We start from the raw sequence: 27,352 nt of genomic DNA, 5'->3' as shown, positions 1-27,352 counted from the left end.
GGCCCGGGGCAAGGTGTTTTCAGACGCGGGGCCCTAGGGAGGACACACGTGGAGACTTAGCAGCACCCGCGCTGAGGGTCAGCGAGGCGAGGTGAAAACCCGCTGGGTTTTGCCGCGCGTTGGACGGGGTTGCAAGTCTCGGCGGCTTCCCCAGCTGGCTCGGAGACCCGGGCAGCCCCGAGGGTTCCCTCAGAACAGCCCGCGCCTGGGCAGAGCGGCTCAGGGCCGCCGCGGGCGGGAGCGGGTGGCTCGGCTTGCTGCCCGCCGACGGGCACTGGTGTCTGGGCGGCAACTCCCCAGCGGCTCCTCTGCTCGCCGGCCCCGCGTGTGCGCTAAGGGAGCCCGCCTGCCCCGCCCCTCGCCAGCAGCGCAGCCCAGCCCGCGCGGGGGAGCCGCGGCAGCTCCTTCTCTCGCTCCCATTGGCGCGGGCAGCGGCGGGATGAGGAGCCGCCGGCCAGCAGCCGCGGCCGGACCCAGGGCTGCTCCGGGCGTGGGCAGCCCCGGCATGTGAGCCGGGCCCCGGCGCCATGTCCTCCGGGAACAGCAGCAGCGGCCGCAGCCAGGCGGCGCCGGGGCCGCGCGGGGACCTGCCCCTCTTCAGCCCCAGCACCTACGAGCTCCTGGCGCTGCTCATCGCCACCATCGGCATCCTGGGCTTGTGCAACAACCTGCTGGTGCTGGTGCTGTGCGCCCGCTTCCAGCGCCTGCGCACCCCCACCCACCTCTTCCTGCTCAACATCAGCCTCGGCCACCTGGTGCTGTCGCTCTGCGGCGGGACCCTCACCTTCGTGGCCTGCCTCCGCCGCCGCTGGGTGTGGGGCGCGGCCGGCTGCCTCTGGGACGGCTTCAGCAACAGCCTCTTTGGTAAGGCGGGAGCCCGCCCGGCCGCCCCGCGCTCCCCCGTCACCGCCCAGTCCACCCCCCCTGTGACGGATTGGGGGTTCGTGGAGCAAGTGCCCCCCCCCTTACTCCTGCCAGGCAGCTGGGGGCAAGACAAGGGCATGCCCGTTTTTATAGGGCCTCCCAAGTTGGCTGGGATACCTGGTCCCAGCCTGTTGGCCCAGTGGCTAATCCAGCACTGCCCAGGACCAATGCCTGCCTCACCCCACTGCCAGCGCCTCACCGCCATCACCATAAACTCACCCCTTTTCCCACCAGCCTACCTCACCTTCTCTTTACCCCGCCCCCTCCTCCACAACCCCACCACTATCCACTGCACAGTCACCCTTTCCCTCACTCAAACCTCTTCAGCCACACTTCATCCTCTGCTTTACGCCATCACCTTGCCCCATCTCGGTCCCCTTGCCACCTGCTTCCACATGGCCTGTCCACTTTCTCTTAACTTCCCCATCTGCACAACCTTGTCTCAGTCCTACCACATCATCAGTGTATTTCCCCCACATCAATACTGACCCTATCCTATATTATCTGTGCACTAACTATCCCACCAGTTTCATTTTCTTATTTATACTCCCCCCCCCCCCCCCCCCCGCCGCCGCCCCACACCTCTTCATTCCCTTTTTCTTCCAGCACCTCTCTCCCTGTATTAGTTATCAGTAATGTCCAGAAAGGCAGGTATTTTTTAGTGTGAAGTTCTGAGGAGAAAAAGATTGTGTCCATGACAAAGGAATGGTGGGAGGAGGGAGGGCAGAGACTCTACTCCAGTGGTCCCCAACACGGTACCTGCAGGTGCCATGGCGCCTGCCGGGGCATTTATGTGCGCCCACCTAGTGACCTGGGCCGGCCTGAGCCATTCTTGTGCCTTCGGGCACACGGTGCATGCGTGGCCCCCACCCCCAGGCATGCAGCGCATGCTCAGTGCTGCCCCCAGGCATGCGATGCATGCGCGGACCCGGACCCGCTCCCACCCCAGGCACCCGGCAGCCCCAAGAGGTTGGGGACCACTGTCTAGTCCCTGCTTTCTGTGCTATTAGTATACAGGATGCTACAGCTTGAAGGTAGAAAGTTTGTAACTGTTATAATCGCTACAAGAAAAAAAAGGCAAGCTCAGGGACTTCGACCATGTGCATGGAAATTTATTTGTGTAGGGTAGTAACCATAGCCTATACTTTTTTATGTTAACTTTTATAATCAGAACAGACACTATTAAAATTAACCAAGAAAGCTATCAGAGAGTCAGAGAAGTGTGCCTTGACATACTCTTCTTGCTGTCCAAAGTGTCCGAGTAAACTGTTTTGAAAACCGAGAAACATCTTTAAAGAAAGTCCTTGAGGGTATGTCTACACTACCCCGCTAGTTCGAACTAGCGGGGTAATGCATGCATACCGAACGTGCAAATGAAGCCCGGGATTTGAATTTCCCGGGCTTCATTTGCATAAGCGGGGAGCCGCCATTTTTAAATCCCCGCTGGTTCGAACCCCGTGTAGCGCGGCTTCACGGGGCTCGAACTAGATAGTTCGGACTAGGATTCCTATTCCGAACTACCGGTACACCTCGTTCCAATGAAGCCCGGGAAATTCAAATCCCGGGCTTCATTTGCACGTTCGGTATGCATACATTACCCCGCTAGTTCGAACTAGCGGGGTAGTGTAGACATACCCTGATATATTTGAACATTGTGTGTCATCACTCAGAATTTGTAGGGAAAAAATGAGCCTTACGGAGAAGAGAAATTATAACTTTTATGATACATTGGAGGCATTTCTGACCAGCCAGACAGCAAAGAAATCTGAATATCATGGGACCTACATCACAGATCAGGAAATTTAGAAGTACAGGCAGTCCCCGGGTTACATGGATCCAACTTACATCGGATCCCTACTTACAAACGGGGTGAGGCAACCCCGCACTAGCTGCTTCCCCCCAGCAGACCAGGAAGACGCAAAGCTAGCGCCCTCTCCCCCCAGCAGACCAGGGAGACGCGGAGCGGCTTTTCTCAGCAGACACCTCAGCTTGAGAATAAAGGACTGAGGGAAGTGAGGTGTGAGAGAATAAAACTGAGCTCTGGAGAAATGTTTGGCTAGAGTTTCCCCTACAATATGTACCAGTTCCGACTTACATACAAATTCAGCTTAAGAACAAACCTACAGTCCCTATCTTGTACGTAACCCGGGGACTGCCTGTACTGTAGCTACATCTTTGTCTAGGAAGTTATCCAAAACATAGAACTTTCTGTTTTCCCCATTCACTGCATCAGTTCTGATGACATGGGTATTCTTATTTGTTTCATTTGTTTAAAAAAATAGGATTAGTAAGGAGTAATTATTGATGCGTCTCTTCTCTGGAATGTTCACTTCGGAGTTTGTAGAATTCTTAAATTACTGAACACTGTAAAGTATGATTTTTCTGTACTGTGACAAGTGTTTCTGAAACCACTTTTTAGAAAAAAGACTTGAACATGTTTCATATTTTGCTTTAATTTTTAGAGACAATTTATGGAAGTCTGATAGAACACATCTTCTGTTTTATCAGCTCAGACTTCTGGAAAGGAGACAGTATTTTTCCTTATTGATTAATAAAGTTGCAAAAAGATTGTTTACTGCAATTAATCTATTGTATAAGTAGTTAAAAAGCCAATAAACTATTTAAAGTTATCAGAAATTCTTTGACACAGGCTTATAAAATAAAGAGATGTAGGTTTGTATGTTCACACAAGAAAAGACACCTGCTCTACAATCTACTTCCAGTCAGCAAATCCTTTATAAAATTTCCTAACTTCCCAACATATTTGATCTTCAGCTATAGTTCACCTTTAGTAAACCATCAGTGGTGGATTAACAGATCACTTAGTAGCATTAGCAAAGCCAGTTGTAACAGTGAAAATACTTGTGAAATGGAGGGATATTGTGGGTGTGCAAAGCAATTAGACTGAAAACTCATTAGAATAGGAGCTATTTAGTTGTTTTGTATGGTGCTTAGCTCAGTCCTGGGCTCTTAAAAGTAAACCCAATAAAAGTGCTTGCAGTGGTAGTAGGCGAAGCCTTACTAACATAATGTTATCCACACCAGTCAGGTTTCAAATACTTAAAAAAAACCAAAAAACTTTAAGCATCTACCAGTATTTGTTTTGCATGTGTCCTCATCAGGAGAGTTTACCATTAAAATTGTTAAAGAATTTAACAATGCAATTTAATTTACTATCCTTTTCCCTCAGTATTGCACTAACTTCTCAAGGCTGTTCTTTTTACATTTTTGTATTTAAATATATGTCCAAAATATAAAATTCACTGTAGAGATTGATGTGAAAAAGCTATGATCAGATCATTGTTATAAATGCACTATTATATATAGTGGAAATAATTTTTATTCCTTTCTGGAAGTGTTAGTGTTTTTTTTTTTAAATATATCCATACTATTATGACTAAGTTTAAAAACACCAAAACACTGGCCCCCTACACAAACACTATCAACCGCACACACAGAGTTGATCAAAAATTAAAAACATTTTAAAGGCTGCATCTAGAAGCTAGAGCAGTGTTTCCACCATTGAATCACCGATGCATGTAATTACTTTCCCTAAGAATTTTCTTCCCCAAGAATTTTCTTCCTCTTTGAGTTGCCTATTGTATTGCTTGATGGAATCTGATACTTTAATACATTTTGTTCAACTTCTACATGAGAAAAAAATCATTTAACTATGTGTATATAAAAAAACCTGACCATCTTAATCTGAAGGTACTCTAAAATTTCTCTTAGGCAGAATTTTGCACATGCTATTTTTTTTCTTCCCAACAGCTGTAGAGAGAAGGTTGTGTATAATCTAGAAACATGAAACAAGAACAGAGTAGCCAGGCTGTATGATTACAAATACCCTTGTCACTTTGAAAACAAGTGCACTAAAGACTACCAAAATTATTGAATAAGAAAAGTTTTTCACTTGTACATTGCATGTTAGTGATTTCTAAGGTGGAGTGCTGACTTCGTTAGGTCCACTATGGTATCTTCTTAGGAAGTGAATTTAGTGCACAAAAGAAGTGCAAAATTGAGAGTTCTGAATTTTTGGAAGTTAATGTTCTTTTGGAAATAGAATAGGTGAACCTTGTACAAGCTTTTCTCTACTGTACTCTCAGGGTATGTCTACAGTACAGAGGAAGATCAAAGCTGCCGCTGTCTATCTTCCAGGGTTCGAATTAGCAGTCTATTTAAGACAGCTAATTTGAAGTGAAAGGAGTACTCTGGTTGATGCCGGTAACCCTGCTTTCATGAGGAGTAAGGGAAGTTGAAGGAAGAGTTTTCTTCCTTCAACTTCCTGCAGGTAGACAGCACCGAAAGCCAAGTTAAGCTACTTGGACTTCAACTACACAATTAACTAGGAATGTTAAATTTTGATTAATCAGCTAATCGAGTAGTCGATGGAAGTAGTTAAGTAGCCATGGGCAGCTCTTGGACATTTTAAAGGGAGAGAGGAAGCGGGAACTGGAGCAGTCCCCACCGGCCTGGGTTCCCCTCTGCCTCTTCCTTTGAAATGTACAAGAGCTGCGGGTGGCTCTTGTACATTTCAAAGGAAGAGGAGCAACAGTTGGGACCTGTGCAAGAGGTACTGTTTCAGTCCCTGCTCATTCCATTTCCCTGCTGCCCTCTGCCTCCCCCAGCACTGGCTCCCCCTCTCCCTCCCGCTGCCTCTCTTTGATAGAAGTAACAAGCGGGGGTAAGTGACTGGTCAAGTTCCTACTCGACTACCCGATAAGCATTAGCTTACCCGGGTAGTCAACTAGTCGCTTACATCCTACAATTAGCGTAGCTGAAGTTGCGTATTTTAATTTGACTTTGTCCTGTAGTGCAGATGTACCCTAACTAGGGATGTTACATTTAGTTTATTCAACTAATCGACTAGTCATTGGATTTTCTATCAATTAGCCACAGCTGGATTAACTCCCAGGCCTGGGAGCTATCCCCTTTGCAGCTCTGCCTTTTAAATGTATTAAAAGCTGGGAGGCTTTTAATACATTTAAAAAGCAGAAGCACAGCGTCTGGGACTGGGTGCAAACCGGGAATCAGCTGATTCCCGGCTCGCACCCAGTCCCCGCTACCTGCCTGCAAGCACTGCCCCTGCAGCTCCCATTGGCTGGGCATGGGGAACTGTAGACACTGATAGAGGCAGCAAGGGTGGGGGAAGTGACTAGTTGAGACACTAGTCAGCTATCCAATAAGCTTTTGCTTATCGGATGGTCGACTACTGACTTACATCCCTAACCCTAACAGTGCCTTGGTTGTGACCTAACTGAGTAATTACTAGAGTAAACAGGTAGTTCAGTCATCACAGATCTTGAAATCTTGGCCTCACAAGTTAATTGTGAAGCTAGTTTTAGTGTTGTTGATACCTGTTTACTGAGTACTGGCCTCATTTCACATCAAATGACCAAAATATGTTTAGTTGTGGTCAATATTGTTTGTGCTCACATCTTAATTATAGACCTAAAGCATTTCTCCCTGGCAGAATTAGGGCGTATTGCATTAGCTTATCATCTACAAAGTCCAGGTTTCAGCTATGGTGATCTCATTATATTCTAGTAATAGAATTTCCTACTACCACACAACTTAGGTTTGACCTACAAATAGGATATTAGAGTTAAGTATTTTAGATTGAGGTATTTTAGCCAAGTAATCCAGAGAACATCAGCCCTCTCTATGTCTGTTCTATGGCTTTCTACTAAGACATAGTTATATGTAAATCCTCTCTTTTTCATTCTTCACCTCTTGTGCACCCAGATTTTCCCACAGTAAACTTGAACTGTCTTCAATTGAAAGGCCCGCATTCTAGGGTGGAGACAGAGTTATGTTCTGCACTTATTTCTTCTTCACACACTACTTTTGCATAAGTCAACTTTATAGATCTAGAGGCTAAGATTTTCAAAAGCAGCAAGTGATTTTTGGATGCCAAGTGATTTTTGGATGCCAATATAAGCCATTAAAAGACCGTTTAAAGTGGATCTGACTTTTCTGAGGGTGAGTTCATGACATCAGAAAATTAGATCCTCTTGTGGATGGCCATCCGAAATCACTAATCATTTTAAAAATCTTGTCCATACAGAGTTGAGTTTCCACACTTATTTTAAATAGCAAAGTTGTACTTCGAAGATAGATACAGGCAGTCCCCGACTTACGCGGATCCGACTTATGTCGGATCCGCACTTACGAACGGGGCTTTTCTCACCCCGGAGCTCACGGGCGGCAGGTCGCCGCCTGTGTCCTCCGGGGCGAGAAAAGCTTCTCCCGGTCTCCCTGGTCCGCTGGGGGTGGTCCAGCAAAGCCGCTGGACCCCCCCCAGCAGACCAGGGACACCCGAGCAAAGCCTCCGCCTGGGCGGCTTTGCTCGTTTGTCCGGGAGCAAAGCTGCCCAGGCAGCAGGACTCCCGCCACCTGGGCGGCTTTGCTCCTGTCCCCCTTGTCTGCTGGGGGGGTCCAGCGGCTTTGCTGGACCCCCCCAGCAGACCAGGGAGACAGGAGCAAAGCCACACGGGCAGCGGGGTCCCTCCACCTGTGCGGCTTTGCTCGGGTCTCCCTGGTCTCCACCCCCCCAGCAGACCAGGCTTTTGTTGCGGGATGCCTCGGGTAGAGCAGCTGGGGTGCTGCTGAGTTGGTCCTGTGGGAACCTACCGGGCAGCGCCCCAGCTGTTCTGTCCCAGGCTCCAGATTCAGCAGCTGTTGAAACTGATCAGGCTGATTCCAGGAAGCTGGGGGCAGAGCAACTCTGCCTCCTGCTTGCTGTAGTCAGCCCCTGGTCAGTTTCAGTAGCAGCAGCTGAATCTGGAGTCAGTTCCGACTTACATACAAATTCAACTTAAGAACAAACCTATAGTCCCTATGGGTATGTCTACACTACCCCCCTAGTTCGAACTAGGGGGGTAATGTATGCATACCGAACTTGCTAATGAAGCCCGGGATTTGAATTTCCCGGGCTTCATTAGCATAAAGCCGGCGCCGCCATTTTTAAAAGCCGGCTAGTGCGAACCCCGTGCCGCGCGGCTACACGCGGCACGGACTAGATAGTTCGGATTAGGCTTCTAATCCGAACTATCTGTACGCCTCGTGGAACCAGGTGTACAGATAGTTCGGATTAGGAAACCTAATCCGAACTATCTAGTCCGTGCCGCATGTAGCCGCGCGGCACGGGGTTCGCACTAGCCGGCTTTTAAAAATGGCGGCGCCGGCTTTATGCTAATGAAGCCCGGGAAATTCAAATCCCGGGCTTCATTAGCAAGTTCGGTATGCATACATTACCCCCCTAGTTCAAACTAGGGGGGTAGTGTAGACATACCCTATCTTGTACGTAACCCGGGGACTGCCTGTATAAAAATGCTTTTGTGATTAACTAGAGCAGAGATCAGCAGCCTGTGGCTCTGATGCCACAGGTCGCTCTTTGACTGCCCCCTTGCGGCTCTCTGGGGACTGTCCCAATCGATCACAATCTCCCTGCCTGCCCCAGCCCTACATAGCTCCTGAAGCAGCCAGCATGGTCCCATGGATGGGGGGGAAGCAGGGGTCTTGGCACATTGAACCTGCTTGCAAGCACTGCCCCTGCAGCTCCCATTGGCCAGGCATGGGAAACTGTAGCCAGTAGGAGCTGAGGGAGCAGTGCCAGTATAGAGGGGCAGTGTGTGAAGCCAAGTGCCACATGTTGGCTCCTTGTGCCTTCCTGCAACACCAATCAGGAGCCAGCTGTGGTAAATGCCGCATACCAACCCCTCACTACTTCCTGGAACCAGCACTCCATAGCCCCTCCTACACCCAAAACCTCAAACTTGACTCCCCTCTCCGCTCTGAGCAAGCATGCTGTACCACCCTCTACACCTCTGCCCCAGCTCAGCCCCCTTCAGATTTAAGTGTTTGGGAGAGTAGACACCCTCTTGCACCCCAACAGTCTGCTCCAGCCCGAATCCCACTCCTGCACCCAAACTCCCTCCCAGAGCTTGCACCCCTCCCACCTGCCTGCATGCTACAACACCCCCCCCCTCCCCCACCCTAAGGAACTTTCTAAAGATATCCAATAGCAGAAGTTACATTAAAAGTACTGTATTAGTAGTAATAACTTTAATATGTTCAATTATTATTAGTGATAAATTCTAACTTTATTCAAATCAATTGTAAACATAATTTAACAAAGAAAAGCAAGTCATTAAATATGACAGGGAATTGGTCTCTATGTAGTTAAGTATCAGAGGGGTAGCCGTGTTAGTCTGAATCTGCAAAAGCGACGAGGAGTCCTGTGGCACCTTATAGACTAACTGAAGTGTAGGAGCATAAGCTTTCGTGGGCAAAGACCCATTTCGTCAGATGCATGTCCCTAGGTCTCTATGTAATGTCTTTGTGACGACAAATGTACAGTTAAGCCATATTGTTAATGAATAACTAAGGGGGAAAATAAACTAAATAAATGCAGTTTATTCCATCATCTATTTTATGTCAGAATTTGTTTGGCATCTGTTGTGTGTATATGTGCAAGTAGCTTTGTGTGTGGTGCAGCAAAGATTGTCAACCTATAAACTAGAGCATATCATTAGTACATGATAGGCATGGCATGTTCTAGAAAGACATTGAGACAGTATCTGCATTGTGTATGACATAATCTTCAATGTAATTTCTGAGAGGTTATTTCACAAAAATAAGGATACTTACTTCTGTAGTGATTTTTGGAAGACTGCACATTCAAGCGTTTCTGTTTTAAAGAGCCTCTCTTTTTGAGAACTGTTTTGACAGACTATAGGTGTCTTTGCTGCCAAAGTCTAAAACTAGTGCTAATTCCACATTCTAAGATACTTTATCCCTGACTAAAACAAACAGGCCTTGGAACTCAACTCCAGTGAAAATTGACTGACTCATGGTCTAATCTGATCCAGGGACATACAGAGCTCTTTCTTATGCATTTCCTGCAGTATCCTTTTTTAAAATTAATTTTGGTACATAAGCTGAGAATGCCATGCAGCAGTGGCTACACTCTAGTCAGTAATAAGGATGCTCTGTGCCTACTGTTCACTCTACCAAGCTGTCAGTCTGCTATTATCTTTGGAACCAGACAGAGTGGTTATTGGTTTCAAAAAGAAAGAAATTATCAAGGTCAGACTGGAAATATTCTGCATGATAGACTCCCAAACTCTTAAATCATCTGGAATGTAGGGATTGACTTTGTCCTTGTCACATGAATAATAAGCTTGATTAATTTTTTTTGTGAGCAGAATCTGAAGTCAGATGCAACTTACTTGTCTTCACAGTGGGAGCTGTGAAAAGAGTGGACATTTACACAATGACTGTGCCACCATCTGAAAGACTGTCTATACTTAGGGTGGGAAAAATATGGTAAATGAAATGACTACTTTTAAGTTTAAGTGACATTTATATTCCCGCTCCCAGACTGTATCCACCATCTAGTCCATTAATCATAAGCATGGAACCACAGGGTCTCCAACATGATGGGAAGAGGTAGGTACAGTACTTCAATTAATAGTTATATTTCAAGCTATTGGAGGTCTCCATTCTGATGATTTTTTAGGAGTCTCCATACTTGTTCTGGTGAAGCTCTCTGCATGTGAGAATGTGAACCGCCTTCCCCTTCTTCCACCTATGGCGGCCAATTTGGCTGCAGCTGGCAGAGGTATCTTAATTATCTTTAGCCACAAGAGCTATATTGCCTGAATCTATCCAGCAGATTTCCTGTCTAGCATACATTTATCTATCCAAGTGCTAGAGAGAGGATACCTGATAACTAAAAAACAAACCAATCTTTTTAACAGACTCGCTTCCCATTCAATAAAACAGGAATTTTGCCGAGGGGCCACAGAAGCAGGGTTTAATGCTTTCCTGTGCCTGATAGTAAACATCTGGTAGCTTATGAATCTAAAGATCTATGGCTTATAGTGACTCATGCAAAATTTGGCATATGCAAGAAAAATACATATCCCACCCCAGCCTTACAGGTCCACCTGCAGACAAATTCACAGCTGCATATCTAACTGTTTTGAATCCCAAAACATGCAGTAGGGCCATGGATTATTATTGGGCATACAATTAGACCTGTACGCTTGATAATATTTCCTATGGTTTGAGAAAAAACCCTGATTGAGTCCAAGGAACATATTGTTCTTTGCTCCATTCACAGCTTTAGTCAACACTGCTGAGGATTATTTCACCTGTCAAAATACTCTTCTTATAAACATTTTTAAATACATTGAAATTTATCTTAAGCAAGCTCTCAAAAGAATGATGAATTGGTTGCATACAGATATGATCTGAAGAAAAGTAGAGCAAAATTATATTTGAGGCAAAGCTGTTATCCTGCATAAGTTTCACTGTATTATTATACTGTTAATGATTTTAGGAAGTTCATATAGTCAGTTTGCAGGAATAGTACTCTAATTATGAATGGAAAGCCTTGTCCTTCCTAACAACGTGCTATTTTTCTTGCAGTGATATATATTGGAACATATTTTAACCTTTCAGTTCTTAATAGCCATTTGATTGAAAATATTATTCCCAAATTGGAGGAGAGGTCATAGCATATGCATCAGTAAATTATAGCTCATTAGCTTCACAGATAACTGGATTACTGAGCTGCAACACGTATAAATGACTTTCATTGAACATTAAACTTGGTGATAAGTAGACCAGTTTATTAAAGGTGAGTTGACATGTAAATATTACAATTTAGGGCCTTATGCTCTCCTCCACTATGTGAGGTGAAAAACTAGTGTGTTTCCCCAGACCTTTCATAGCCTCATCTTCTAAGAAATGCCTTGGAGATCAATGTCAGGAGCAGCTGTTCACCTCATTCAAACCCTGAAAAACTTCAAATGATCTTGTGCTAAGTTCACAAGGAATGTTTCCTTAAGTTGCATTCATAGCTGTATTCCCACTGAAACAAATGCTATCTGCCAAACTGCTTTAGGGACGTGCCCTTTTTTTGCAGACAGCAAAGAACTTGCCAGATAAACTCTTAGCTTTAGTGGTTTGTTGGAAGCAAATTAATTGTTCACAGGAATGAACAGTGTATATTAGTTCTACAACTGTTTTATAATGGTCCACTAGACAAAATATATTTGAAAGCTAAGTCTAATAGATCTTGAAAACCAGGATTTCAACCTGTTTAGTTTTGACTGCAGGAAATTTACTTAATACTAAATGTTACTGACAATTCTCAATGGTTCATTGCTGGTGTCATCAAGTAATGTTCTGACATATTTGTCAAATTAAATCAGCTGAGTTAGGTGTTTCCAATGCAATATAAAGCATCTTATTAGCATGTTATTGTCTCATGTAATTGACCAGAGGTTACTGCCATTTGATGGCTGTTCAGCCTTGCAACTGGGTATGACTCCTTTCCCCCCCAGAAAGGACTTAAACTCCAGGTTGTGTCCTCACCATATTCTGTACCCTTTTAAGTCCCCACCACTGTTTCTCCAGCAGTCTTAATGCATCTATCTATTTACAGCACCAGCAGCACATCTTGGCCCTTATTTCCCCAGGACCTGATGGGAACAGAGGTCTTCCCTCCATGAGGCCTCTGTGTAACTAGCCCTAATCCTTCCCAGTTGCTGGATTTCCTTCCTTTCTCTTTATCAGCCTTCAACTGATGGGCTAACTGGTTACTTATCCTGACCAGTTTCCCAGCTTGATTGTTTAATTATCCCATCAGCTTTCTCAAGGGGAACTAATTAACATCTGAGTGATCAAAATGCAGGCTCAGCTCTTCACCCCTTGCATGGCTGTCCCAGACTATCTCTCTAGATATGCTGGACACAAAAATTAGTTGCCACATTTTGCAATAAGTCAGTAATATCAGGACATATACCAAGGACTGAAAGGCTATGGAGAATGATGTACCTCTGACGAGGGATGTGATAGTGTACATGGTTAAATGGTTACATGCAAGCCCCCCCCCTCCACTGCCTCAGTATCAGCAGTAACAGTGGGGGGGAGCAGGTGGGACACAGTGCTCATGAGGAACAGCCTCTTCTCTGCACTCTGCTGCTGCCTCTGACAGCAGCATATGAATGGGTGGGGGAGGTAGCTCCACAGGAACCAGTGCATGCGGGGAGCACTGAAAAATTCAGCGGTTACATGTTTACAAAGAAACCCGCACTTTAACATCCCTACCTCTGATTAAAGTGGTAGTTCTGTAAGGTCAGATTTGAGACATATTGGCTGGGCATTATGAAATAAGCATTCAAAGTGGTAGCTCCTCTGTAGCTATGTTCAGTCTTCAGAGATATCAGTCTGGCACCTTTGACCAGGGAGACATGCAAGCTACTTTTCAAAATAATGTTGCAGAGTGCATCTAAGTTTAGCGAGGATGTATAGGAGGAAGGAAGAGTTAGAAGCAGGAATTCAGAGGTGGGATGAAGCGGGACAAAAAAATAATAATTTCTGTCTCCCGAGAAATGCTGCTTTTTTTTTAACCAACTTGGAATGAAAAAACAAAATATCAGGTTCTTTTGGAAGAACACAAAGTTCTGAAAATGGGTGATTTGAAAATATTGAACCATTTTATGTTCACATTTCCTATAAAAGTGAAATGTTTGGTTTTGTTAGGCATGCTGAAGTAGGGGAAGACCACAGGGAGAGCCGTGAATACAGACTTTAATAGAAACATCAACAAATCGAGGACTCTTCTTCCATCCTCAAAAGTCTTTTTTTTTTCATTTTAGTAAATCTATTATTAGGATTCTCCCCCCACCTCCCGCATCCTCCAGTACCCGTGGGTACTTTGAGAGTCTATATATAAGCTCCCACTGTTTAAAGGAGATGATGTACTAAGTGCTAGTTCAGCATCACAGAGGAAGCATCAAATTGAGGCAGACATAATGCACATTGCAGTAATGCTAACTGCATTTGAAGTGTGGAATAGTTCAGTGTTATAGCCAGCTTTTCAAAGAGATCATCTATGCTACATTATCTCACAGGGAATAGGACCTGTGAAAAATGCATGCACATGATGTGTGGCACAGTTAAGAGCACTTTTACTCTGGAAGAAAAATGGGCTGATTACCCAGCATACCCTAAATAAATAATACACACAACGATGCATAGAAATGTAGGGAAAAAACAATTAATTGGGCTAAATTTTTTTCAAGAGAATACATTTAGCTTGAAGAACTCATTCCCAAAGTATACCAAAGCTAATAGCTTAGTACATTTCAAAACATGGGACCATTTGTATAATAAATTTAGCCCCTGAAATTTCACTAGCTGAAACATAATTACAAAGGCCATCAATCCAAGTCATAACCCGACTAGAACAGGAATAAATCTGTCACTCCTCTCATCCTTTTAGTATTGCCAAGTAGGTACTTGTGGGGTTTGACAGCGTGGACCACTAATTGAGAGTCAGGCAGACAGACAAAACTAAATCCTTTTTGTTTTCCTTAGATCTGTCTGTGCAAATATGGCAGGAAGAAGAGGAAAGAATTCTAGATTACTAGTGCACAGACATGACTAGTGTTTGACTAATAGGCTGATAGCTATTCAAATAGTTGGGTAAGGCATGTGAATTGCCTCCAAGTGCCTTGTTCCAACTTCCAGACATAATAAACTCTTCATTATTCTCTAATCTTGAAGATACAAATATCCTCATAAGTGAAACTATAATCGGATGTAGTTTGTGTTCTGTTCTAACATCAGGGTGATCATGGATCTATGTTTCCCTTGATGATTTTCTCAGAAGTACCGTGACAAAAAAGCAGGTAACTTAATAGAATATCCACCCCCTGAGTTAAGTCCTATTTGCTATCATTATATGATCCATGAAGTTCAACATCCTATCTCAGATAAATTTGTCCCAATAGAGAGGTGAAACTCAACTGGTATAAGGTCCTCTGACACATAAATGCATCAGCAAATGAACATTTTTACATTACTGAAAACATAATCTTCCTTGTAAGCCTCTTACCTATGATCTACCCTTCCCTTCATCAATCCTGATGATGCAAGGATTTAGCTTTAGTATTTGGCAGAGAGACAGCAGCGTGTGTTGGCTACAGAGACTTAATTCTTAAAATGTAAATTAAACTATCCTCTGTCTAATGACAACATCTGCAAAATAACATGCACTGAAGATAAAAAAGGACAATCAGAATAAACCGAGTTGAAACCCAATATAAAAAGGAGAATCTTGACAGTGAAAGCATTCCAAATATTACAGGTAGATGAAAAGACAAAGTCACAGGTCACATCCTTACAGAAACAAGTCTCCCACTGACTTCAGTATACTGTTTTGCCTGAGAAAAAACTGCAGGATTTGGCCTATAAACTCTTTTCACAATGAAATATAAACAATTTAATTCAGTAACATCATTGATGATATACCAGGAAAGAATTTGATGTGATCTGTAAGCTAAATGTAAAAAAGCAAGCACCAAATTTAATGCAAATGTAATTGTAAAGATGAACTAAATGTAGGGGAACTTACACATGCTTTTATTTTTTTACCGCATATTTGAAACCACTTTTTCACTTCTGTTAAGTGCATTTTACACCAAGACCACCAGATCAAAAGGATTAATTGATGTGTACATTGACTCTGATTCAAAAGACTGAGATACACACACACTGGGTTCTGGGTTATCCAGAAAGTAACTGTAATGTCAGATGTACATTCTGGCAATAGTGCCTCTGCAGTTAAGGTTGCTTTCCATAAGCACTTAAGCAGGGTTTCACTTCTTGCTTTGTATGAAGAATCTGCTGCAAATTATCTTTGATTTAAGACCGACTTTTCTAAAAAAAACATCAAGTACATCTGTTAAAGTTGAGGAATTAAAGTGAGGTCTTTCAAAAAACTTCTATTTGAGTCATTTTGGGGGCTTCTCAAATCAGTCTTACTAACCCTTAAAATTTATATTTGAAGATATTAGGTTATTACTAGGTTGTAAGTAAGCAAAGTTAACAATTATTTTTTACCTGTGCCCTCCCTTGTCATGTTTGATTATCTTAGTCACTGAATATATTTGAAATCAACTGGATTACATTTTAAAAGAAGTCATGTTGTTGACCAACAGATTCCAAGTAACAGGAGGGAGGAATATAGCTGCCTCACTATTGATCATATCTCAATGGTTGTACAAATTTCAGCAGTATTATCTTTTCCAAAATGTCACTTTTGCCCCAAGTGCTGCTTGAAACCTTAGGTGAAAGCCTTCTCCCCCACTTCATGTCAGTAGCAAAACTCTCATTGACTTTTACGAGGCCAAGATTTCACCTATTGTCTCCAAGTTGGAGGTGAGAACATGACTAATGCCAGCAGAGGAAATGTCAGCATTTCATGCAATAGTACAGCAGTGGGTGTCTCGGAATTCCCCTTTGTCCTTTTCCCAGCTGGAAGAAGGGATCATGTGCTGCAGGCTAAAGGAGAAATATATATGTGTGGTCTGGACCAAGAGCTGCCCTCCTTACAAGAAGGAACAGCATCATCTTGTAGTAGAGCAAACAACTGAGTTTGCACAGATAGACCTGAAAAAGTTGCAGCAGAGGGGCTTTTGCTCACTTCACCATCATTGAGAAGTTATATTCCAATGTTTGTTAGGGTAAAATTTTCAGAAGTATTTACATGGCTTATGTGTCTAAATCCTATTGATTTTCAATAAGACCCAAGTCACAAACACTTTTTAAAAACATTTCTCACAGAGCATTTCTGTATTAGAAGTATTATAAATTATATGTAAAAGGTTATTCATAATTGAAATACAATTTATGTACTACTTTGTTATGTTTTATGGTTGCAATTTGTCTTCTAGGTCTTGCACATTTAAGTTCTGTTAGCCTAGCAGTTGGAACCTGACTCACCATTTCTTTGTACTTTGGCCTTCCAACAGGCTAATTCCCCAAATGATTATTTATATTGTTGTTGCTTCTCAACTAAGTAGTCACCATCAATAGTGAAAAGTTGGAATCTTACACTGGAAAATCAAGGAAGGTTTCCATAACAGATTATCTTTACTGAATGCTTAAAGGGAAAAATAATGTGATAAACCAACACAGCCCCATTTAAGAAATTCCTTATAAATTGCTTCCCAAATTATCATGAAAACTTATAACCCAGAAGTCACCACTAGAGCTGACTTCTGTTTTGATTCTATCCAGGAGTGTCTGAATTTTAAGGGCAAGGCTGCCCATCTGTTCAGGTCATCATTTTGCATAGGAGTAGTACTGATAATCCTTCATCTAAGACTCAAAAGCTGCTTATTCATTAAAAACCCACTACTCTGATGGGATTCAAACTGTCAAGGTAGCTCTTGTCATTTAAAACATGCAGAAAGTTATTTAATCATGATTAACGCAACCTATTGCAGACACAACAGGAACAGAAGGACCATCTGACCCCTGAAATATATTCCCCAGACACAACCAGCATTCAGATACCTTTCTCCAACATAAATCTGAGACCTGTGGGCATTCCACCATTATGAGCAGGCCTGGTTTGAGAACTTTCTCCTCCAGGTAAACAGCAGCATTCTAGTTCTCACAAGACATCCTTCATCACAAATATGCAATCAGTACTGACACTTCTTCATTAAGGTTCTTTTTTTGATAAAATACACAAATTTTGTTACCCCAGATATCTAATTTTCCTTTTAAACATCTTCCTTTTCCTGTGCTAATTGCATAAATACTTCCTTTTGATATCTAATGGATTCTTTAAACATCATCTTTCTTTGGGATACCCCTTGTCTCCAGACCAGAGGATTTACATACAAAGATAAGACTACAACACTCTCATACTTACATCCCACACATACCACCAGTGTCCTAGAATTCCTATCCCACTCAAGTCAACTACCATACATTTACTAGACGCTAAGAGTGTGCCTAGACTAAATGGCTCCGTCGACGGAGCCATGTAGATGAGGCAGGACGACAAAGGGAAATGAAGCTGCGATTTAAATAATCGCACCTTCATTTAAATCAAAATGGCCGCTGCGCTGTGCCGATCAGCTGTTTGTCGGCATAGCACTGCAGTCTCGATGGGGATCTGCCGACCCCAGAACCCTTTGTCATCAGATCCTTTATGCCTCATGAAATGCCACCCCGAAGAACCTGTCATTAAAGAAGTTTCTTCCTAGTTGTCTAGAGAACCTTCACTTCTTTCCAGTATCACTTCCCTCTTTTGCTTTGATAAAAACTACTGTTCTTGTAAAGGATATCCACTGAAAACACAAATTGTACAGGATTCAGTCAAGGCTAGGTACCCAGCTTACTACATGCTAGATTTGATTTATTAAGTGCCCCGGTACTCCTGTGAGGCATCTAGTTAATATTATACCTCTTTCACTGATGGATACGTTGCTACAGGATACTCTACGTCGGAGACAGCAAATGTAAATCTACCTTCATCATGCTTATTTGCTCCACTAAAATTAATTTTAATATGGTTCATATGGAGACTATTGTTAATATATGTTACATTTGTCATCCTTAAGGCTTTATCTTTTCCCCAAATGAAAAAAAAGCTTCAGTTATCTATGACTGACTTTGAAATTTTTCTTCAGGACACTATGGATGTTCCCATTTCAGGGAATAATAAACCCTGCATGTTCAGCATTCTCACAGCAAAATAAAAGTGTGATTTTGAGAAATACAGAAATCAGAACATTTTATGTGCATGAATACAGAAATCTAACATTTTATGTGGATGACAAAATATCCATTTTTCCTATTAAAAAAGGACATATGGAAATTCTGTTAGAGAGATTTGCAACCAACTATGCTGAATGCTATGAAATAAGTACATTTGTGTTTAGGCTTTGCTGGTTAAAAGAAAAGAGACACACTTGTTAGATCAACTGTGGTAGCACAGGACTTCGGTTGACTGAAGATTCTTTTATGTGAACAAAATAGATGTTGATCATTATTTCCACAACTCATGCAGAGCCAAATCTTGCTGTCCTAATTCAGGCAGAAGTCCCATTGAAAAGAATGAGTCACAACCAAAGGCTGGTAGGATGTACTGTTCAGTACTGACCTTAATCTACGGCTCCTGTCAGGCTTTATTTACTGGAAGTGTGGGCTTGAGGGGGGGAAATGTACCAGCAATTCAAGAGAAAAATATGGTATTAAAACTCCCACTGTGATGGCTCAGCTGTCAGAAGTTGGAATTCTACCCAGTCATGTTTGGGAGATTTAACAGTGCCTTTCGGAACTTTCAAATGTTTTAATTGCTTTTAAATTTAGTCTTCACTCTAAATTTCCTAGGTTTCTAATACGTGTCGTGGTTAACAACAGTGTTCTTTTAAGGTGGCTTTGTCTTTAAATGTACCTGCAACATTAACTCTCACTTAACTACGTTGTATTTATAATTATATAGACATAGGCCACCCACAAGCTGTGACGTACAAAAGTAGAGTAGCAATCAGATTCTGAGTAGTCTCTCTGAAATCAATGGAACTGTTTGTAGTGGGAAGTGCCAATCAATAGGCTTAAAGATGTCAGCACTGGATCCATACTGTGTAGTTTTTAAGTGTCTGATTAGAGGTAGTAAGCTTCCCTGCCACCAGATTAGTAGTGGGATTACCAAATATTCATGTCTCTCTACTTATTGATCACAGCTTGCTGTTTCTTTATTTCCCCTTACAGGAATTGTTTCCATCATGACCCTCACTGTCCTTGCCTACGAGCGCTACATTCGAGTCGTTCATGCAAAAGTGATTGATTACTCTTGGTCCTGGAGGGCCATCACCTACATCTGGTTGTACTCGTTAGCTTGGACTGGAGCACCTCTCCTAGGGTGGAACAGATACACACTGGAGATACATGGACTAGGTTGTTCAGTAGACTGGCAGTCAAAAAACCCCAGGGATGCCTCCTTTGTGCTCTTTTTCTTTCTTGGCTGCCTAGTGGCTCCTGTTGGAATCATGGCCTATTGCTATGGCCATATTCTATATACAATACGAATGGTGAGTTGAAACAAGGAAGCAACATACACAATGAATAATTATACTTAGAAGATAAATGAGTAATTGGTCTCTGGAAAGATACATCGTCCCCAGGGTTTTATTGATACGATATCCTATGGAAACGTTGATGTACATAAAGAATGGGATCTTCATGCCAAATTTCCATTCATTTTAATGGTAACTTGGTATCCTTAGGCAAATTTAACAATTTCTGCCTAGATAACAGTGCTCTTTATCTCATGTAGTATCTTTACTTTCCATTTTTCATTTCTATCTCAGTACTTCTGACATAGGAGGGGAATTTATCTTTGGGTATTTTTTCTAATAGCATTAAAAATGAGATTCCCTTTTTCATGAAAGTATACAGGGAAAAACATCTCATGAGACTCTAAAAAATCCTACTCTACAAATTTGATAAAGCCATAACATAAAATATTAATCATAGCATTGACTGGAACAATGGTAATTTCCCTTTGAGGACGTATTCAGCAGTACTAGAGACATAGGTTAGATATGCATTGTACTTGTTTCCAGTGCATCTCTTATTTTGTGAGCCATCAGACTTTTGAAGCAATATCCAAACTCCTTCTCTTTGGAAAAAAAAGCTGCTATCAGATATGTTTGCTAAGATAGTGTTCTAGGTTAACTGTTCTACTTCAGTCCAGCTCTGCAATCATTAGAAATTGTTATTTTTTGAGTTTGGTAGTCTGAATCCATTTTATAGTGGACTAGTATCTACATAAAATTTTAATAATTGATAGTAATTAGAGAGGCTACAAGCACATGTACACGATACTTCTCATCTCCTGAAAGCCATTCAGCTGATACGGAGAGCTGACCTGGCATAGAGAATGAACTATCCTATTCTCTCAAGAATTGGTCCCACCATGTCAGGATTATAAATCAATTGGCACGGCAACATGGAGAATTTTGTACAATAGAAGCTCAGATATAGATGGAGGCGGTCCATAACTCTGAAATGTTCTGTAACTCTGAACAAGAGGTTATGGACTTCAGCCATAGCAGGGAGTGGCTGGGTTGGGACTGCAGCCCACAGGGTAAGAGGGGAGTCAGAACACTAGGGCCGTGTCCAGACTCAGGGGTTTTTTCGGGAAAAGTAGCCTTTTCCCGAAAAAACTTCCCCTGCGTCCAGACTCAAGCCGCGTTCTTTCGAAATTATTTTGAAAGAACGCAGCTTTTCTTTTGATGGCGGCAAACCTCAATTTACGAGGAAGAACGCCTTCTTTCGAAAGTTCCTCTTTCGAAAGAAGGCGTTCTTCAATGTAAAGAGGCCGTCTTCGAAAGAGAGCATCCAGACTCGCTGGGTGCTCTCTTTCGAAAAAGCGGATTTCTCTTTCGAAAGATCCGCCTGCAGTCTAGACGCGATCTTTTGAAAGAGGCTCTTTCGAAAGATGCTTTCGAAAGAGCCTCTTTCGAAAGAAGCCTGCAGTCTAGACATAGCCTCAGTGGGGGAAGGTGTCAGGGTTTCTGATCATTGGGGTGCCTAAGCACCAGATGGGGGGTGCAGGGCGTCTGCCTTACTGGAGCACCAGGGCTTGGGACTTTATACTTGGGCAGGGAGCTCTGAGGTATTTGGCTTCAGTTACACTGTCCCACTCCCCATTTCAGCCTTGCAGGGGTGCCCATGGCTCAGAGCTTAATCTGAGCAGCTGTACTCCTGGCTTCAGGCCCAAGAGGAGCACAGAGGCTCAGGGCTCCTCACAGCTCCATTCCCAGTTTCAGCAGGTGCAGGAGGCATTGGGCCTCTAACTATGGGGGAAGCACCAGGGCTGAAATGAGTGCCCCCCTTGTAACTAAAACTCCAAGCCCTGGTGACCCCAGCGGGTCTGAAGAACCAAGCCCAAGCACTCCCCCGGTCTAAAGTCCTGAGTCCAGTTGCCCCTAAGAATCAGAAACTCTGAGCCACATCCCACCCAGATCCTTGATGCCCCCCCTCTTCATCAGTGCACTTTTAATCTCCTGTAGCTGAAGCCCTGAGCTCCAGGGCTAAATCCTGTACAGTACAGTATAGGGCACTGTTTGCCGGGGATATTTTTTTTGTTTGCGCTGCTGCTTGATTGATTACTTCCAGTTCCACGGGGTGTCCAGTTCACTGGTAGTAATTCCAGTGTTTGTATTTTTGAGGTTCTATTATACTGGCAATTCTCATGTTATACCTAGTCTATATAGACAGAATAAAAATCTTCAGGATTGTTCTTTCAGGACCATTGTTTATACAGCCTTTGAGGAAAAATATCAGCCAGAGACTAGAAACTTTCTCTATTAATGGATTGGTGCATGACACTTTTCTAAAATACTTTGATTAGAATGAAGTAGTAGTAATGTTGTTTGTCATTCTTCAGCACATTCATTTTCCTCCTCAAGCTATATCTGCACCTTATTTACCACACATAATAAATGAGCAGAGAACACACCTACTCAGTTGCAGAAGAACTAAAGAGTCTTGAAATGGGATTAACATTCTCTGCTCCTAATAAATTATAGACTAGGCAATTGAGAATTAGTCTCTCTGAACAAAAATTAAAGCTATTTCTTGCACTTGTTTTCAGCCTGTTCCTTTTTCCTCCCTGCAGCTTCGCTGTGTTGAAGATTTTCAGACTATGCAAGTGATCAAACTCCTAAGATATGAAAAGAAAGTGGCTAAAATGTGTTTTTTAATGATCTCCATCTTCCTTATCTGTTGGATGCCTTATGCAGTGGTCTCTCTTTTAGTAGCTTCTGGCTATGGCAACCTCGTAACTCCAACCGTGGCTATCATCCCATCTTTCTTTGCCAAATCAAGCACTGCATATAATCCAGTTATCTACATCTTCATGAGCAGAAAGGTGGGTTAATCACAAACTTAGTTGATCTGAGCAATTGATGGATGCATATGGCACAGCTGTGAGGATTATACTGGATACAGAGACCAGTTTTCAAACTTGCCCATTTAAATTAATAGCAGTTGCTCTAATTAGCAAAGAGGTCTGAAATGGACACCGAGGTGTCCAAACGCTTATTTGAGCACACAAATATGGAACCTATTGCAGAGTAGACACAATTTCTGCCAAAACTCAGGTACATTTCCATTGGAGATCTGCTTGGGTTCCAGTGTGGCAGCCCCTGAATTGGGGATTCATGTTCAGGAACTGTCAGAGCCCTAGAAATCATTGGAAGCAGGCTACCCGCCAAATAGTATTCCCCAGGAACACAAAGATAGGAAAATTATTACTGTGGCTAGCCCTTGAAAATGCTGAGGGGTAGGCTACCAAGGATTATCCCACCCATGTCCTAAAACTGAAGCAAAGGTGCAAGGGCTTTTTCAGAGTGTGGTTTTTGTGGAACTGCTCAACCAGGGTTCCAGGGATTTCTTTATATCCATTTCAAGGCATTGCCAAATTAATTTGTTTGGTATTAAACTGGTGAATTATATCAGCCGTCAAGTTCACTTGGAGTTTTTGAAGTTCGGGAAGATATGGAAGTACTGTTTGTTATGTGGAAAGTAAAAAAGTGATTGCTACATTTAACCCTATTCTACTCTTAGGATATGTCTACACTGCCACCCTAGTAACGGTAGTTTGAATTAGGAGCTTTAATTCGAACTACCTTGCCCGTGCCGCGTGTAGTCGCGGGCAGGTAGTTCGAACTACGGGGCATTTAAAAATGGCGGCGCCCGGGAACATGCAAATAAAGCTCGGGATATTTAAATCCCGGGCTTCATTTGCAAGTTTGAATGATTACATTAGCCACCCTAGTTCGAACTAGGGTGGCAGTATAGACATACCCATAGAAGCCTTAAACTTCTGTCTAATTAGGAGAGTTGCCACAGTTGCTGTATCTGTAAAGTAAGATCACATGTATCATAAATGATTGTGATTTAAATGGGACAAACAAGTGCTGATCATATCTAGGATCTAAATCCATTAATGGTGGGGGGAGGGAGGGAAGAGAAGCATTTAATAATTTTCCTTTCCACTGCTATTTTTATTTAAAATGAAATTAGTTCATTGTTGCCAACTACTGGGATGTTATTGCAAGTCCCTAAAATTTGGTGTTTAATAAAGTTCCAGTTTCTGGGGATATGCCAATCACAAGAAAAAATTCAGCCTTTATATTTTTTTAAATAGAGAATTGTATTGCCCTCTTAGTTGTAGGGCAAAAAATGTAACATTGTGAACTCTAGAGGCTCCAAAATCATGAAGCATAACTAAGTCTCGGATGGGGCCTGACTGATGATTTTTTGAATATCTGAAGTTTGTGATATGAGTTCATGGGAAAATATTATAAGAACTATTCTAAAGAAACATTGTTCATATGAACAATAACCATGCCCCTCCAAAGAAAAGAGCTTGGTGACAAGCATTGCAAGCTGCCTGGTCCCCCTCTCCATAGCTAGCTTCAAGGCTACTGTGCCTGGCCTGCTGCTCTTGCTTGCAGGCATCCTCTCCAATGCAGAGTTGCCAGCTCCTTTGATTTCATGAAGAGTTTAGTCCTAATGGATGTTTGTGTTCAAGCACTAATGCTTCCCGAACCCGGGAGAATCTCATCTTTCCTTTAAAAAAAATTAGCCCATTTCTAGTCTTTGTGGTTATCGAGAAAAACTGGAAAACATGATCTGCATTTACTTTAAAAGCTCAAACATAAGAAGGCAAACAAACCAAAAAAAAAAACCCAAATGTTTTTTTTTTTAAAGTCTCAAGATTTTTAAGCCAAGCCACACAATTGTGGGCCTAACACAGTATTTGAATGTCAGGAGTTGGCAATACAATGCAACCTCTAGCTCCCAGTGTCTCCTGAGCCCAGGTTCCCTTGTGATGTTACCTCCTTTTCCGGTTCTCTAGGGATTAACTGAGCAGCACTGATCTTTACTGTCTAGTTGGTCCCCTCCAGCTCATTTAGTGGAGGGGGTGGGGTGCACAAAGAAGAAAGGTACCCACTAATGAGACAATACGTTCATTGCACTGCTGCTATTAATTCATAACCAACTGGCAACTCTAGAAACCGGTATAACTATTCATTGGAAATACTAGATACACTTGTCATCACTGAATGCATTGTGTAAAAGTGAGAGCTTTGAAAGGTGTAATTTGAGTCTATTTTTTCCTCTTTGCAGTTTCGACGATGCCTTTTGCAGCTCTTGTGCTTTCGCCTGCTAAGATTCCAGAGGACCATGAAAGAAAGACCAGTGTTAGGGAATGAAAAGCCAATAAAACCAATAGTTATGTCCCAGAAAGTTGGGGACAGGCCAAAAAAGAAAGTGACTTTCAGCTCTTCCTCAATCATTTTTATTATTACTGGTGATGATACCCAGCAAACAGACAACAGCAGCAAATACAATAGCATGAAAATAAATGTGATTCAAGTAAAGCCACTATAGTGGCTAAGCTACATGTGTTAGAATCTGAATAGACGTTAGCCAATGAAACTGTTTGGTGTGAAGATTTCTTTGATTATAGTGTAATGAGGAAAGCACTGTCCTTCAGCTTTTGAAATGTTGAACCAATTCAGTGGGGTGAAGCTCTATGAACAATTTAATCATGGCAACAATATAGAAATCTTTACATTTGTACCCAACGTATTGCTGGACTGAATTTTTTTTAAAATTGAATAGTCAGCATGCCTTAAGTCACAGACTTACCAGGGAAATCCAGGGAATTTCTGAAGCAGGCCTTTGGTTTGCTGACCAGAACCTGCTCTTGACAAAAAAGGTGACTTTCACATTGCTGCCTCTACCGTCAGACACAATACAAAGCCAGGAGGAAGTTACAGCTTGCTTAGTTGAAGCTGTCCTGTTGTTTTGGTGCTACTCATTAGGTGCCCTTTACCTAGAGGTGGGCAATAATTTTCTTAGGGGGGCCACTTAATGAATTTTGGAACTGATCTGGCTCCACCCCTGGAAGGGCCAACGCCTGGGGCAGAAGAGGTGGGACTGAAGACTAGCCTGCCCCTAGAGTGGCATGGTGCTGGAGGCTTTGAAGTAAATACACAGCAAAGAGCTTGTGGCTTTGGCCCCTGCCAGGTCAGTGCTGTGACCGGGAGCTGGGAGCCATTTAAATAGGATCCTGCTGCCTGAGCCATTTCCTGGAAATTCAGTGGCACCGGCAGAAGGATATAAACATAAAGTGGACAGATGCATTCCACAGCCTGGATCCGGCATCCAGGCTGCATCTTGCCCAGCCCTGCCGTAACCACCATGAGAGGTGTTCTGGAGAAATTAAAAGGAAATAAAGACACTGGTAAAGAGATGACTAAAAGGAGAGCAAAAATGTTGCACACCACTACATCCTGCTTTAGTTTAAAAAAAAAAAAAAAAACCTAAAAAAAAAAAATCTAACAAACAGCAGAAAATGTAGATTAGGAGGCACTGACAACAAAACCACACGCATATACACATTTATTACATGGAACTGAGATCCTGATTACTTTTTGATCATTACCTTTCCTGTAATACATTTTGTGAGCGTAACAGGTATCAACCCAGCTGCCTGTGCTTACATTTTAACTCTAAGTAATAACACTCAGCAGAATAGTTACAGAAGTGACTCTGAACTTGGTAAAAAGTCTTGAAAATTATTGCTTTTCAATGCTGTACTCCAGAAGTAGCTGCATTTCGATAGTAGGCATGTTTGTGTGTTGGGACTCGAGTCTCCACCCCACTACATTAGTTTTACATCAGTGAACTGAACATGTATCAACTGAATTTCATTGATGTGTAATGGAGAATCAGGCCCAGGGGTGATCCTGGATTGGTGTTATTTTAGGCCATCACTTCCGCACGTGTTGCCATTAGGACAATATGGAGCCTAGAGTATAGCTTGTAGTTTCTCCGCTCTGATGGAAACTGGAGGAGAAGCAGATATGGGGCCAAGGGGACCAGGCTAGACACTCATTTGCACTAAAGAGTTGATCTGGCCTCAAAGAGTTCAATAGGGACCAGAAACAAAAGTCATCAGCTAGAGCCTGACCACTGGACATACTGATTGAACTCAGCTGGTGTTAAAGTGAGGGACCCAGTCCACTCCCTCCCTTCTTTCAAGAGGCTAAAAACATTTCATTTTATGCAGTCCATGAACTCCTCAGACACAATACAAAGGTTTCTTTTCTTGTTCCTAGGCAGGGGTGTAGCAGCAGTGGCATGAGGTACCTTGTACACTAACCCCTCTGTTGTATCCCCACTGATAAGCTGACTATATGTAATGTTCTAATCACATAAGCACACAAAGAAATAGGCATTAGTTCATGTAAGAAAGGACATAGGTGAAACACTTGTCTACTCCCCGCCCCACATAGGCATAGTTTTGAGTTGTTTTGTGAATCTGGATTCATGTCCTTAATTTAAGTTATCTGTTTCCCCCTTTTTCCTACCAATGATCACTACCTATGCACATTTGTTTTTACCAAAGAGAGAGAAATGCACCAGAAATCCACATAAATTACCATCCTTTAACAGAATGTGTATGTTTAATATTTTAGCGTTTGATGTGTCTCAAGCCTTTTATGAGATTAAACTTACCTTA

General features: G+C 42.7%; 1 protein-coding gene across 1 annotated transcript; it reads left to right on the top strand.

The window, feature by feature from the left end:
- The first annotated feature begins 132 nt into the window (after positions 1-132).
- On the top strand, positions 133-27,352 carry OPN3 (opsin 3). Its single transcript, XM_075924834.1, has 4 exons — positions 133-864; positions 19,516-19,835; positions 22,430-22,681; positions 24,949-27,352. The coding sequence occupies exons 1-4, from the start codon at positions 528-530 to the stop codon at positions 25,210-25,212; spliced, it is 1,173 nt and encodes a 390-aa protein (XP_075780949.1). The 5' UTR covers positions 133-527; the 3' UTR covers positions 25,213-27,352.

The sequence above is a fragment of the Pelodiscus sinensis genome, chromosome 3 (genome assembly GCF_049634645.1).
Source record: "Pelodiscus sinensis isolate JC-2024 chromosome 3, ASM4963464v1, whole genome shotgun sequence".
Lineage (NCBI taxonomy): Eukaryota > Metazoa > Chordata > Testudines > Trionychidae > Pelodiscus > Pelodiscus sinensis.
The sequence above is the reverse complement of the archived record's forward strand: the minus strand, read 5'-3'. Positions and strand labels throughout refer to the sequence as shown.